The sequence below is a fragment of the Lepidochelys kempii genome, chromosome 2, assembly GCF_965140285.1.
Source record: "Lepidochelys kempii isolate rLepKem1 chromosome 2, rLepKem1.hap1, whole genome shotgun sequence".
NCBI lineage: Eukaryota > Metazoa > Chordata > Testudines > Cheloniidae > Lepidochelys > Lepidochelys kempii.
The window spans coordinates 233,488,910-233,502,673 of NC_136381.1; the positions used below are offsets into that span (position 1 = coordinate 233,488,910).

General features: G+C 41.3%; 1 protein-coding gene across 6 annotated transcripts in view; it reads left to right on the forward strand.

Moving 5' to 3' along the window:
• Nucleotides 1-11,920: 11,920 nt before the first annotated feature.
• The window catches only part of MLLT10 (MLLT10 histone lysine methyltransferase DOT1L cofactor), a 225,128-nt gene continuing 223,284 nt past the window's right edge, over nucleotides 11,921-13,764 (forward strand). For 2 of the 6 annotated variants that reach the window (XM_073334203.2, XM_073334205.2), the window contains exons 1-2: nucleotides 11,922-12,116; nucleotides 12,318-12,486. In XM_073334203.2, coding sequence (XP_073190304.1) covers nucleotides 11,994-12,116; nucleotides 12,318-12,486 — 292 coding nt within the window. In that variant the 5' untranslated portion in view covers nucleotides 11,922-11,993. Of the gene's footprint in view, nucleotides 12,117-12,317; nucleotides 12,487-13,764 lie in introns of all 6 variants that reach the window. The other 4 variants (XM_073334206.2, XM_073334213.2, XM_073334208.1 and 1 more) reach the window with 3 other exon arrangements.

The window sequence follows — 13,764 nt, forward strand, 5'->3', positions numbered from 1 at the left end:
CTCCAATGCCTTCGATTCTACTGGCAGAATTAGGATGGACTGGAGGGTCCTGAACGTGACCATTCACTAAGGCGGGGGGCTACAGCTTGCAACAACGTGCTCGGCAACTTAATCTTACACTAAAAAAGGCAGAGAGCGAAAAATAATGGAATACAAACTCTCCCGATATTTGTAGTCACTCCTAAGGTGGATTGTGTATTTGAAGGCTGATGGGAACGTCTGGTTTTTGGAGCAAAAAGGAAAGAAGGTAAGCGTTTGTCCTTGTATCCGCCAGTTCGTGGAGGAACAATGAAAGAACAAAGGGAACCACTTCTCCATTCGAACTCTTTACAGTTTCTTCCTCCATTTCAAGCTTATTGTGAGGGGCTGAGGGTGGACTCGCTTAACTTTGCCTTTAGAAACTGTGTAGGAGGGTTTGGGTTTAAGAAATTATTAGAAAGTTGCGCAGCAATGTAAATTAAAACATGTTTACTGGTAAAGATGCTCACAATAGCAGTAACAGCAGCCACGATTAAGCAGAAGTTGTTAATTTCATGGATCTAAACTCCCCAGATAGTCCCCCCAAACCAACAGCAATCAAAGTTTAGTTTGTATGAGCGTGGATGGGAACCTTTCTTAGGATTTCAGTGCTCCCCAAAGAGAGACTAGTTTGTGGGACTTAAAAAAAAGCACGATTAAAAAGGTTTTAAAATGTGTTCCCAGTAATGATCTCGTGCTGATTAGCGAAGTAAGAAGGGAAACGGGTGAAAACAAAACGTTCGTAGAAATAAATCAAATAAATTGCTGCAAGGATAGAGGCAGTGGGGGTGGGGTTATATGCAAACAAATATAATTCGCATTTGGCTGAGCAGCAAAAGTCTTGCATTTTTGCCAGTCGGTGTTGCTAGCATACCCCTGCATAGGACATAATTGTGTTGAGCTGCTACACTGGGTGGGGTTGCGGTGGAGACAAACACCTTCCCTCCCCGCCCCGAAAGCAAAGCACGCGGATCAGACAGAGAAGACATAGCTCCAAAGTAGCAAAGAGATTTCCTAAGCAGCAGCCTCCGTTGCACTCTCTGCCCCTCTTGCAGCGGAGACACGCTTGGTGTTTATATTCCTGCTTTGCTGTATTGTCAGGGACAGCGGCATGGGAGGAGAGAGAGGAAAACAACCCCGACTTGTTGTTAAGCAAATTTAATGCATTGTTGGCAGCCTCTCCCCCTGGAAAAAAAAAAGTTGGGGGTGTGATGTGCACGGAGCCCCCTGGAATGTGCGTCCACATAACAATGTGCAACGCTGCCAGCGCTACTGCTCCCTCCATTCACTACTTGGGCGCAGAGCGCGGGGTCTCCCGGCGGCTGACCTTTCACCTCCCCCCACCCCTTCCCCCTTCTCTCGGCGTTTCCTTCTGCCGCTCGGGCACTGTCTTACCCACAATTCCTCACGCCGGCCGCGCTCGTGCCGAGCTCGAGCCTGTCGTAATCGCCCCCCCTCCCCCCGCCATTGGGCTCTCCGGAAGTCACACACCCAGAACGGAGCCCGGCGCCCGGGCAGCAGCAGCCTGAACGGAGCCCGGGGCAGCGCCTCAGGAGCGCAGTGCTGCGTAGATCAGTTTGAAGAGGGCCCCTGTGGAGGCAGCAGGATTTGGGGGGCACTCCTGGCATGGCCCCAAGTAGTATATTAGTAGCATGTCAAACCTGGCGGAGGGATCCGATGAGGCAGACTACAGAAGCGGTGGGGGTGGGGGTGTGCTCACATGAGTTTTAAGTGGACACGTGGAATTGGCACAATTTAAAGCAGCCCCATCATGGCCCCGGATAGTATGTTGGGAGCCTAGAAAACACGTGTTTCAATGACTGGGACGGCATGTAGAGGCAACAAGATTTGGGACAGCTGAAGTTTAACCCCTGCAGGGTGAAATAGCTCCAAGGAGTTTAATGGAGTTATACATGTGCTTGGAACACGAACTGGAGTATCTTCCCGCCCCGAATAGAGCCTCTCTAGGCTACAACGTAATGGGAGATGGAGGGCAGACTCTAGAGAGAGAGAGAGAGAAGATTATTCCAAAGAGTTTAAAGTCATTATACACATGAGGAGGGGGGCAAGATCAGGGACAGTCCCCCAAATAGCAGCTTTCTAGAAGACAACAGGAGGGAAAGAAGGCATCTTCCAGAGAAAAAAATAATTTAAAAACGGGGGGGGGGGGGAAAGAGATGGTGGCGAAGGTTGTAGCAGAACTTGGACTGCTCCTGTGGTGAAATAATTGATGAACACAAAGTGGAGGGGAAAAAAGATTTTTTTTTTGCCCTTACTGAATATAGCAGAAAAGGAGTTTAGGCCGACTTCAGAGAGAGGGGAATTGTTCACATAGATTCAGAGGAATTGGATACTCGCATACGAGGAGAAATATAGCCAGGGAGGAAGAGTGGGGCTGTGTTGTTGCCTGTTGAATATTAATAGCAAACATGAATGTCTCAAATTTTAAAGTACCTTGTCTTGAGCGTTAAGGATATAGGTGCAGAATCAAATGTGTCATGAAGCAAATCACCCAAACATAAACATTTATCAGTTAAACCCAAATATATAATGAAGCCCCATCCGCCCTCATTTTTTGCACTAAATTTTGCCCCAAGTCCTGATCTCTTTCCATTATTTAATGTTTTAACATGCGGGAGAGAAACATCTGATTTATTATAAGCAGATTTTAACTAACAAAACATAGAAGATAAAGGGGATTAAAACATGTTTAATTATAACCCCATACCCCAATACAAATCAGATTAAAAAGCAACATGTTTTATTACATTTCCGTAATAAACCTCTAAAATAATTAGTGTTGGTTAGGTACATTTTCCGATTAATGTGTGAAATGTTTGATCTATATACAAAGTTAAAGTGAGAAAGAAGATGATTATAACATAATTACATGGAATTAATCCCACCCCCAAAAGAGATCCTTAGATCTAGGTTGACTATTAAAATTTGAAGATTGGACATTAATAGTTTAACAGGAGCAGTGTTTAGTTGAGAGAAGAGTCATATCTGCAGCACTTAATGATTTTAACTGTGAGGAAGAAGTTATAGCAGAAAAGCTAGGGAGCTCGAGGTTTCGCCAGGAGACTGCAGAGAGGAAAGGGCTGGTTCAATAAGGCTGTTTTGGGTGAGAGAGTCGATGGGCTTGGGCAAACTGGACTGAGCGAGTGGGGAAACCGAGATCAAAATGCTCCCGCGAAGACTGGGCTACCTCGTTTCAGGAGGGCTGCATCTGAGTGAATGAGTGGGGCGAGAGGGTTGTTGAGGCGAGCTGCAGCGCGTTTTACTGGAGCAGGCAGGCTGCAGTGAAAGAGTGAAATAACCAGATTTGGGAAGGCTACAGTGAATGCCTGTCAACTTTTCAGAAAGAAATTAAGGTGATATAGAACATCCAAATGGACGGTTTTGAAGAGGGTATGTCTCCTCTATTTCCCTTCTCCTTTGTATCCTTTCTCTTGATTCCGCCCCCCCCCCCCATTTTCCTCTTCCTCCTGCCAGTTTCTGCAGCGTGGAAGAGAGGATTTGGGGGTCAGGGAGAAGAACAACGCTGACCAGTCTGGTGTACAGCACTGTCCCCTGAAGGGAAGAAGGAAGCACTGCAGCATGTGGGTTAAATGCAGTGTTTCCTCCTCTCCTGCTGGCAGTGCTCATGCTATGTGAGAAAATAAGCAGAACTGAGGCCAGCTGGGGGAAGGTCAGTGGTAACAAATGGAGTTGGCAGGAGCCTTGCAGCTCAGCATAATTGGAACCCTGAACCCAGGCTAGGATCTGGAGAACAGTTGGCTACAGGCCAGCTAAATAATCTCCCACTCTTCTTTTAAAACACTTTATATTGAGGGTGAGCAGCTGATATAGAGCAACTCTGTGGGTGTCCTCAACAAAAGGAGGGTGAACTGTTAGGCTTGTGCGTTGGTCAAGAGGGCAAGCAAGTCAGCTTAACAGTCAGAGAGAGTGGGGTGGGCTCATGGAGGCAGCATTGATGGCTATCATGGAGAGATTGACTAGCAAGACGCTGCACCCTGGGAGTGGGGCGGGCTCCTGAAGAGAGCAGTTAGTGAGGAAGAAAAGGGGCTGCAGTGAGCGAGTGGGGCAGGCTACAACCGTTGAGGCAGGAAATGCGAGCAGGCGGGTTTGGGGAAGGTTGCTGCAGTGAGCGCGCGGGGGTAGGCGGCCTGGAGACGGTGCAGTGAATGAGTGACTCGGACGGACGGGTTTGAGAGGCTGCAGTGAGCGAGAGGAAGTGTAATTTGGGCTCCTTTTCCTCCAGCCGCTCCCATTGTTCACAGGCCGCCTTCTTCGCGCTGTTTTCAGCTGGCTGGGCTTGTCCTGCCAGAGCGAGGGAAGGAGACGAGCTCCCGCTGCACAGCATTATATGTTAGCTCCAAACACAGTTGGGTTATGGCGCAAATTTGTATTATATCCTTCACAGCAATTCAGGGGTTTCCAACAAGACAACTGGTAAATAAGTAGAGAGGATTATTTAAAAGTGCTATTCGCTCAGAGATGCTCCAGCGAGGCTGTAACTTACATGGTAGACAAAAGGTAAAAACCCCACCATAAGGCTGGATTTATACATAGAAGAACGTTTGTGAGTGGATTTTAGAATAGGACTTCCTAGAGAAACTGGGAAAAAAGCAACTTTCAGAAGCAGGGGATTTGGAATAACAAACACAGTCAAATAGAATTTTGAAAAGAACACGTTTGAATGTTTTATGTATAAAAACGAGGATTAATCTTATTTTGCATTTAATATAAACACAGTGAAACCAGCGATTTCTTCAAATACTAGCTGCAGGCTTGTTCAGTTAAAAAAAATAAAAATTAGTGCTTTTCATGAAAAGTATTCTTTGCTTTAATGATTTTCAAAAACTTGTTTAAAAATAAATGATTTCAGCCCTCCATTCAGACCAGAGCTTTTCACTCTACATTACATCAAAACAGTTAACTAACTTGATATGAAAGAAAATTTCCAACAAGTGCCGTATTCTTTAAAGCAAAAATAATCTTTGCTCATTTCGCTTTAGTGAGGAAAATTAAGCTGTGTGGGGGTCTCATATATTTATTAGGAGGGAGGATAATTTCTGGAGAAATCCTCAAGTAGTTTTGCACAAATTCCTTCTACAAAAAAAGAGCGATTGGTTTCAGTAAATTGTTTGACTGGGCTTGAAATTTTATTTTAGCAAATTAGAATTGACGTCTTATTCCGTATTGCATTTACACACCACCACGAAACTAACATTTGACAAAAGTTAACTACAAGACGACGAAGTTAACAGATGTTTATAAATAGGAATTATTGTCAGCTAGATGCTAACAACTGACTTTTCTCCCCTGCTTGGAAATGTAGGCGTTTAACTTTGCAGTCGCGTTTAAGTTGTTTAAAAGTATACCCAGAACTTGTTTTTGTTGTTCGTTTCTCTTCACTCTTTGTAAACTTGCAGTCTCTTGTGGGACTCAATCGTTTAATAAAGAACAATTATATTTAGATGGTAGAAGTCTTAAAGATCATTTGAAGGTTTAAGATGAAAATAATATTTCACAAGAAAAAACTGCTAATTAAATTGGCTTAAAATATTTAAGGGCTCTGATTATTTTCTCAGTTGAAACGTGTTTACTCTCAAATGCTGTTTGGTAATTTTCAAAATGTGAACACAACTTGAGAAAATATAATTTAAAATGAAAATTACGTGCGATCATATTGTTTTAGTTAATATATATTGCATATTGTGGATTCAAAATGATCTCGTTGAAAGAAAAAGATTTTAAAATAGTCAGAGGAACACCATTCTGGCCACTCTACGATGTTCTTTATATTATACTTGTCTTGTATGGAATATGTTGACGTATTTAATATAGTCCTCCTTTCACAAAGGATCATTGTTGTTGTTTTTAATTGGGGAAGTGCCATAATATAAAAATTACCCACATTCCGACTCTGAAGTACCACAGTAAGATTGACAAAAAGTGTTCTGAGGCTTGCGCGCTTAATTCGCTAGGAATGTTAAGCTTCCCAAGATACACCCTATGTGGTCACGTTACACTTGTTATCAGAAAGTTTTTAATGATAAAACCCCATACATAGAAGAAATGTGTGTGCATCTACAAATTCAAAATCGAAATTACTTTTAGCAACTAGCAGTGGGAACATAGCTCATTGATCGATAGGCTGTTTTTAATTGCATTTGGCAACCTCTTTATTTCAGGGACACAATACAATTAATTAACATATTCTTGGGCGTGTTTTTGAGATTGGGAGGTGATGGCCCCTTATTGAGAAGAAAACACTTTAAATAAAAAAGTAACATTGTTTTGTCCAAATGGTACTTGGTAAACTAGGCTAATATCATTTATACAGCCCACAAATGTGGTTCATTTACTCGAAGTTGCTTTAGTATATAACAAAACCGACTTTTCTCTTTCCCACCCCATTATCTTTAAACTGCATATATGGATTTAATTTATACACAACCATCTTAAAATAGCTTTATATCAGACACTTGATTAGAAACTCAGCATGTCATTTCTTGTATTATAATATAAATGTAACTCTTAAGTGGAAATAAAGGAAATGTGACCCTTGATATTAAAATTACACTACCAATCATAACACAAAAAATAAAAATGTAAGATATTGCTTTAGTAGAAAAATGCTAATTTAAGAAATTCTACACAGAGATATGCATGCATAAAGACAATTTAAGGTTTGTTTTTGGGATGACTATGTAAATGCACTTATTAAAAAAATCCAATAAATTAATAAGTACCTCACAAAAAAAATCCTGAACTTTACAGTGGATATTAGTCTTATCTAAAGAAAAGCTGTGCATTGCATTTAAATCACATATCTAAATTCCAGAGTTTACTAACCCAGCTTTTCAAGGATTAGCACAGCATTAATATTCAGTATGGTTTGCTGGAAGTTTATTTCAGGTTCTTTTGTAATATACTGTAATTATTATTTTGACCTGACTCATATAACAATGTGGTTAACATTTAAATACGCGTTTAATGTAGAGAATTATAAATTCATTGCTAAATTAAAATCTTTAATCTATATCACTTAGGAAATGTTAAATCTTTTAGAAGGAACTAAGCACCATGCTTAAAAATATTCTGTGTTACAATTCCTTAACTTGGAATTTTGGTTTAAGATTGTTCATTCAGGGAAAAAAACTTGCTTCATGTTTACAGTAAACCTCAGACTAGAATTAACATTTAAATGTCAACATTAGTAACAGAAGCAGTACTTGAAAACCACCTATTTCATTAATTGTTGCTAGTTAAATAGAATTTGCCAGAAGTCTCCAAAGGTGATAGTGCAATTAAAAACAATAACATTAATGCTTTTAAACAGTAGTTTTAAAGGAACAGTGAAATAATACTGCCATTCTAAAACGTTAAAAACTGTACTTATGATCACAGAAATGGCAATCACACAATAAATGAGTAGGCGTAATATTCAGCACATACATCAGATACAGTCTTAGATATTATTACCTATACTTGTATAATCTATAACTGTATAAGATATAACCCACAAGATAAGAGGTGAATTAATATTAAAACATTTTAATTATTAAAAAAATGTACTTGTAGAATAACATGTACTGGTTTGATAATTGGTATTCATGTATTGAAGAAAATAGAAAACTATACTTTTTAGTGGTATAACTTATGAGCAAACATACAGCAAAGACTAGATACATATTTTAATATGGATTTCATAGATATGCTATGTCTCTCATAATTGAACATGGCTAAATTTGTTGGATCCAAGCCAATCTGCCATTTAAAACACACTATGTGCAAAGGTCAGAACACAAGTCACATACTCTCTACAATGTGTAGAGTGACCGTTTTGCTGCTTCTTTCCTAGGAATAAGCAAATAGCCATGATTAACATTTATTTTGATTAAGGCTATTTGTGATGTTAACACATATAAACAGAAGGCGAACAAAACTCCTGATGTATTTTAAATAGAAAAATATGAACAATAGTAACCTATCTATTGAATGTCAGGTTATTGTAATTCTTCTTCTTTTTAATTACATGTGTTTTGTTGTACATCACATCCCTTTGCACACAGGTAAAGATGAAAGCTCTTTGAATATAGGCTCAATTAAAAAATACAGTCTAAAATTTCTAGGAAAGACTTACTTTCTATAAAGAAGCCAATTCTCCTACCCAGAAGTCCAGAAACACAACTCCTAAATTTATCTCTTGTTTTTGAAAATAGCATATAGGATGAAGGCATTTCTTTGCTTTGTGTGCTATTCCTCAATTTTTTATATCTAAGGAATCTTCAGAATATTGCACCTGCTTTAATTTTTAATATGCAGTATTTCTGTCAATTAAATGATTAAAGAAGAAAGGCCCTTCTTTCACTGAGCAAGCACAGGATGTGTTTTTGTATACCTTAAGAATGTTTAGCAAGATTTACAGAAAATGTTCTAAAGTGGTATTTTAGAACTGTTACAGGAAATTGCTAATCGGTAATCAAAAATATAAGTACTTTTCTCTTTTTTGTCAGTGAGTCTGGGGTATTGCACAAAAATACATTTAATCACTGAATAAACTGTTTAACGTTTTCTTGAATAATATCTTAAACCTTTTTTAAAAAAATTGCCAGTTTGTAAGTACAATTCCCATTCACCTCTGGGGATAAAAATAAACAAATTATTTGAGAAATTTAAAATATAAAAATAATAGAGAAAAATGTATCATCTTACATTGTACCCTTTTCCTCATCATTTTACTATGTTAAATTTCATGTTTTGTAGACACCTCTTAGTAAAACAATTGTATCTACCCTTTGTACACAAGCTAAATTGTAAATGATTAATTCATATTCATTTAATTATTTTCCTTTTTAATTATTATAATCCCACATATATGTGTATAAATCACTTTAAGGACTGACTTCTTTTTCCAAAAGAAAATCACCCCCCTGTATCATGTCAATGCTTATTAATCACTAGACCCATAAAAATATGTGACAAGATTTTACTTTCTGATCCCATAGCTTGTTACAGGCACACTACTTGCAGTACTGCAAGTAGTACTTATTTTATGCATTTCTTCTCTTTTGCATTTCAAAGATCTCCTTCAAATGATTGTTTTACAGAACTATCTAGAGGTTATCTAAATTTTGCCATCAAATATTGCACACTGCCACAAGGTAGTGATCATGGAATCTCTTTCAGCCTATCTAATGTTCATTCCATCAAAGGAACTAAACTACAATCAATTAAAAATAAGCAATTTTTTTATTAAATAATTTAGAGAATCAAAGTTTGACTGCATTTTTACAGAACGAAAGTTTCAGATTGATCAATAGTGAAGTGGTATTACATTGTGTTAATGTATTGTATAGATAGATATAAAATATGCTTTTATTTGAAATGTGTGAAATTTTTACAAAATATATTCTTCGTGAAATCTTTGACAGGTGTTGCATTATGATTTTCTTTTGTGACAGCTTTCAGTTTTATGAAGGGCCAAATCTTAAGATAACTAATATTACGTGGAGAAAGATCTATGAATTGTAACACCTATTTTTAAATGAATAAATTACAAAATTAGTATCTTAAAATACAGTTACCTTTTTAGGAAAACCTTCCAAATTGCTAACAAACTAGGAGAGAACATTGTTTCTAATTTTTAGTTGGAATATAAGTTTTTCAAGCATGGATATGTTAATTCACAAAACCACAGTATGTTTACTATATTATCATAAAAATACATATATATTTATTTTCTAATATTACCTATCAGGGACATTAAGAAAAATTTGCTTTTATACCATGATTTTATTGTTGTCAGGTTTAACAAAATAATTAGGGATGCTGTTTAAATTAGATGTCATTGTCCTGACAGGAATGAAGAAGGCCTCGGACACTGTGATCTCGGACACTGTATCAAATAATTTGTGGCTTTTTAGAACTTCAGGATATGAATTCCTTTATTCCCAAACAAAATAGTTGGTGTGCACCTGCAATTTTCAGATTATTTTACAAGCCCAAAAAGCAATCAAAATAGTCTTGTCAATATGTCATGTAATGTAAACAGTTCTACATTCTAACTTTTATTCTAACTGTTATAGTTCTTTTGTTTTGAAGGGAAGACACTGGGTGATTTTACACAAGCTGAACTATATTAAATTCCCAAACTTTTATGGCAGCTTCTTCTTAAGAACAAAATTCTAATTTCTATACATTACTATATATGCTTTTGAAGGAATTTTCAGAAGATTACAGATTTAAATAGGCCTGTTATGTTAATCAAAATGTTTAGCTAGCGCCTATCTATGTAGGAAATGACCTTCACCACTTCTTTCCCCCTCCCCCCAGTTCTTCCTCCTCTATCTAAATAATTTCATTTAAAACTTTGTAGGAGAGAAAGAGCCTGACCTAAGATATCCTGCACACAAACTGCATTGCATACTCAGATATCCCAAGGGGCTAGAGAGTTGTGCACATCCCTCCTCCCCTTCCACACAGCTGCTCTTCACGAACCATGCATATGTGCAAAGGTTTTATTATTTATTTATCAATTTATAAAACACATCCAACCTCACAATTTCTGGGTACAGGTAACAACACTTTGAACAATACATATAATTTAATAACATTGGTTTAAATAAACGCCAAAATGTTACTAAGGCAGCCTTACAAAATCATCATGAAAATTTACCAGGCCAATGTGCAAATTCCACTTGTCTGCCCTTTAGCATGATAATGAAAATAAATCAGTGATATTTTACTGGGAAAAAAAGAAAGAAAATTATTACTGGCCCTAGGGCAAGTGAGGGAACAGAATTTTGCAGGGCTGTGTTTAATCTCTCTATACTCCCAACCACCACCACAATTAGTTTCTTCTGCTACAGCCATACCTGCTTACAATGGAGAATTGAAAAGCCTGGGATTTTTCTCTCTGCTGACCACCTCAACCACCCCTTTCCCACAGTTTCTCTCCACTTTTTGAAAGAGACAGAAAATGAATTTACATTAAAAACAAAACAAATCTGGGAAGGAATAAACTACCTTTAAGTAAATTTAGAGAACAGTTGTGCTCAAGAACTGTTTTTGTGTAGGGCCGGTAGTGTCTGGCATATTGTATCTTCTGTTCAACATCACTTTCACAATGTGGCACTAACTGCCAACCTGCAGTGCACCCACATTACAGAAGTCTTTTTGGGGGCAAACGACCAGAATTAATAATGATAATTTATTATTTGTATTATCATGTATTAGTTCATTAGTCACGCTGAGGGGGGAAGAAACAAGAGAGCACAGAGTGCGTGCATGGAGGTGGGATGGGTGGCAGTGGGAATGAGTCCTGCTGTCATACTTAGGAGGACAGTAACGAGATAGGAACAAGATTTTGGAGGGGGTCTGGGCGGTGGAGCAGGAATGTACATATTAGTGCAGCAGTCACCGCGATGGGGGTGTAAAACGGCTCCGGTTAGCCAGAGCCCCACCACTGTGAGATTTTACAGGCAGGTCTGAACCCCCCCCCCCCCACATTCCTGCAAGGTGGCTGGCCTGCGGCTACACACAGCTGATTGCACAGATAATAGGGATAACACCCGACTTAGGCGTGCCAGGCGGTGGTGTGTTGGGCCCTTGCTCCAATGGTCAGGCGTGGGGGGGCGGGCCGAGCGGGGGGAGGGTGTCCCTCAGGGGCCCAGGCAGGCTGGCAGGCCCGAGGTGCCGCTCTCTGTGTGCTGGAGCAGCGCCGCCACGCAGCCCGGGCAGCTCGCACATCAGGTGGCAGAGACACTGGAGTCTTCCGGCTCGCGCGCGCGCTCTCGCTCGCTCGCTCGCTCGCTCCCTGCCTCCCTCTCCCGCACGCGCTGGCGAGGGGCGGCCCTCCCCTCCCTGAGCCGGCCTCTGCCTCGCGCACGCTCTGTCTGGGTATTGGTTAGAACCGTTGGAGGGTCAGAACTCCGCCGTTGCTCACGTTCCACTGGCGGCCCATGAGGCACCGCGAGGTAGCCCGGACCCAGGCCTTCTCCACAGGGAGGTACAGCGCGCCTGCGCGCGGGCCTTGCTGGGTTGCCTGTCTGCCTGTGGACTGCTGTCCTCAGTGTGCGGCCCCTGTGTGCGTTCGTGACTGACTGATTGATACAGCCCGGGTGGGGGCGAGGAGAGACTCAGCCCGCGGACATGGGTCCTAAATCACTGCTGTGGCGGCGGCGGCGGTGGCGGCGGCTGAGTGCCTGAGGGGGAGCCCCGGCCGGGGGAGGGAGAGAGGCAGGGGCGCTGCTGTGTGCGGTGTTGACGGTGTTTTTAACCCTTAGATGGTCTCCAGCGAGCCGCTGCTGCTGCCTGTGTCACTGGAGGGCGAGTTCTCCAATAGCATGAAGGAGATGATCGGCGGCTGCTGCGTGTGCTCCGACGAGAGGGGCTGGGCCGAGAACCCGCTGGTATACTGCGACGGGCACGGCTGCAGTGTCGCAGTGCATCAAGGTGAGTGAGTGCCCGCCCCCGGGCCCGGCCTGTAGATTTTCTCCTGCCACCTCTCTCCTACCTGAGACCCTCCTCCCCTTACCCTCCCCTGCCGCACACCTGTGCCCTGCACCCCTTCCTGACCTGCCCACCGTTCCTCTGTCCCCACAACCTCCCTCCTGCCTGCCTTCCTCTCAACCCCGCTTTCCCACTGCTTCTTTTACTGTTTCTTCCTGAAACCAGCCCTGCACACCCACACCTCCCCCACCTGCACACCCACACCTCCATCCCCACCCAACACAGTTTGTGCCTCTTCCTTCCACAACAGCTCCCTCCCGCACTCCAGTTCCCCGAATACCTGCCCCTGCCATATCAGCTGCTGTGCCCCCCCCATACACCACCCCCATTTCCTCTTCCTTAATTAGACACGTGTTTGAGGGAAGCCAGGACCGGAGAGGCTGGGAGGAGTCTGCAAAGGGAGACTCGGCTGTTAGGATCGCCTCCTCTGCTTGCCTCTTTTCCCTGAAAGTTTGCAGTGTTGTTATAGCTCTGTTGGTTGCAGCGTATTAGAGAGATAAGGGGGGTGAGGTAATATCTTTTACTGGACCACCACCTCTTGGAGAAAGAGACGAGCTCGCAAGCTTACACAGAGCTCTTTTTCTGGAAGAAGAGCTCTGTGTAAGCTCAGATGCTTCTCTCTTACCAACAGAAGTTGGTCCAATAAAATATATTACCTCACTCTCTTGTTTACTCCTTCCCTGAATGTCATTTGGCTGATAGTGTCTGGTAGATATGGAGACTTCCTGTTGTGATGGTTTTGGCAGCAGGAGGGACTGGTATTACTTACTGGAGTTAGATTTGTTGGATTAGTGGAGAAAGAGAGTGGTTGGTGTCCAGCTCAGGGGCTGTGGTGCACAGTGTATACATGTGATTATTTTCTGCTGTCATTGCATTGCCTTTTCTTTGGGAGGAGGGGGAGAGACTGGATTGTAGTATTTTCACCTGACTAGAAAAGGAACAAAATTATCATAACTTCTAAATGAAGAGCAGAAATAAGGAACTGTAATAGAGGTTAGTAGTTTCTCTTTCCATCAACACCAAGCTGACTGCATCTAAAATAAACGCTGTGTCCTCTGATGTTTTTTTAATATGTTGAACAAGTTAGAAGCTGAAGTCTTATATCCAGATCATTAGTCTGAATACCTGAAATTGTTTGTTACATTGGGTTAGATATACCTTGTATTTGTGAAACTTACCTCCCAGCTCATAAAATGAGAGCGGGGGCAATCCAGATAGAAC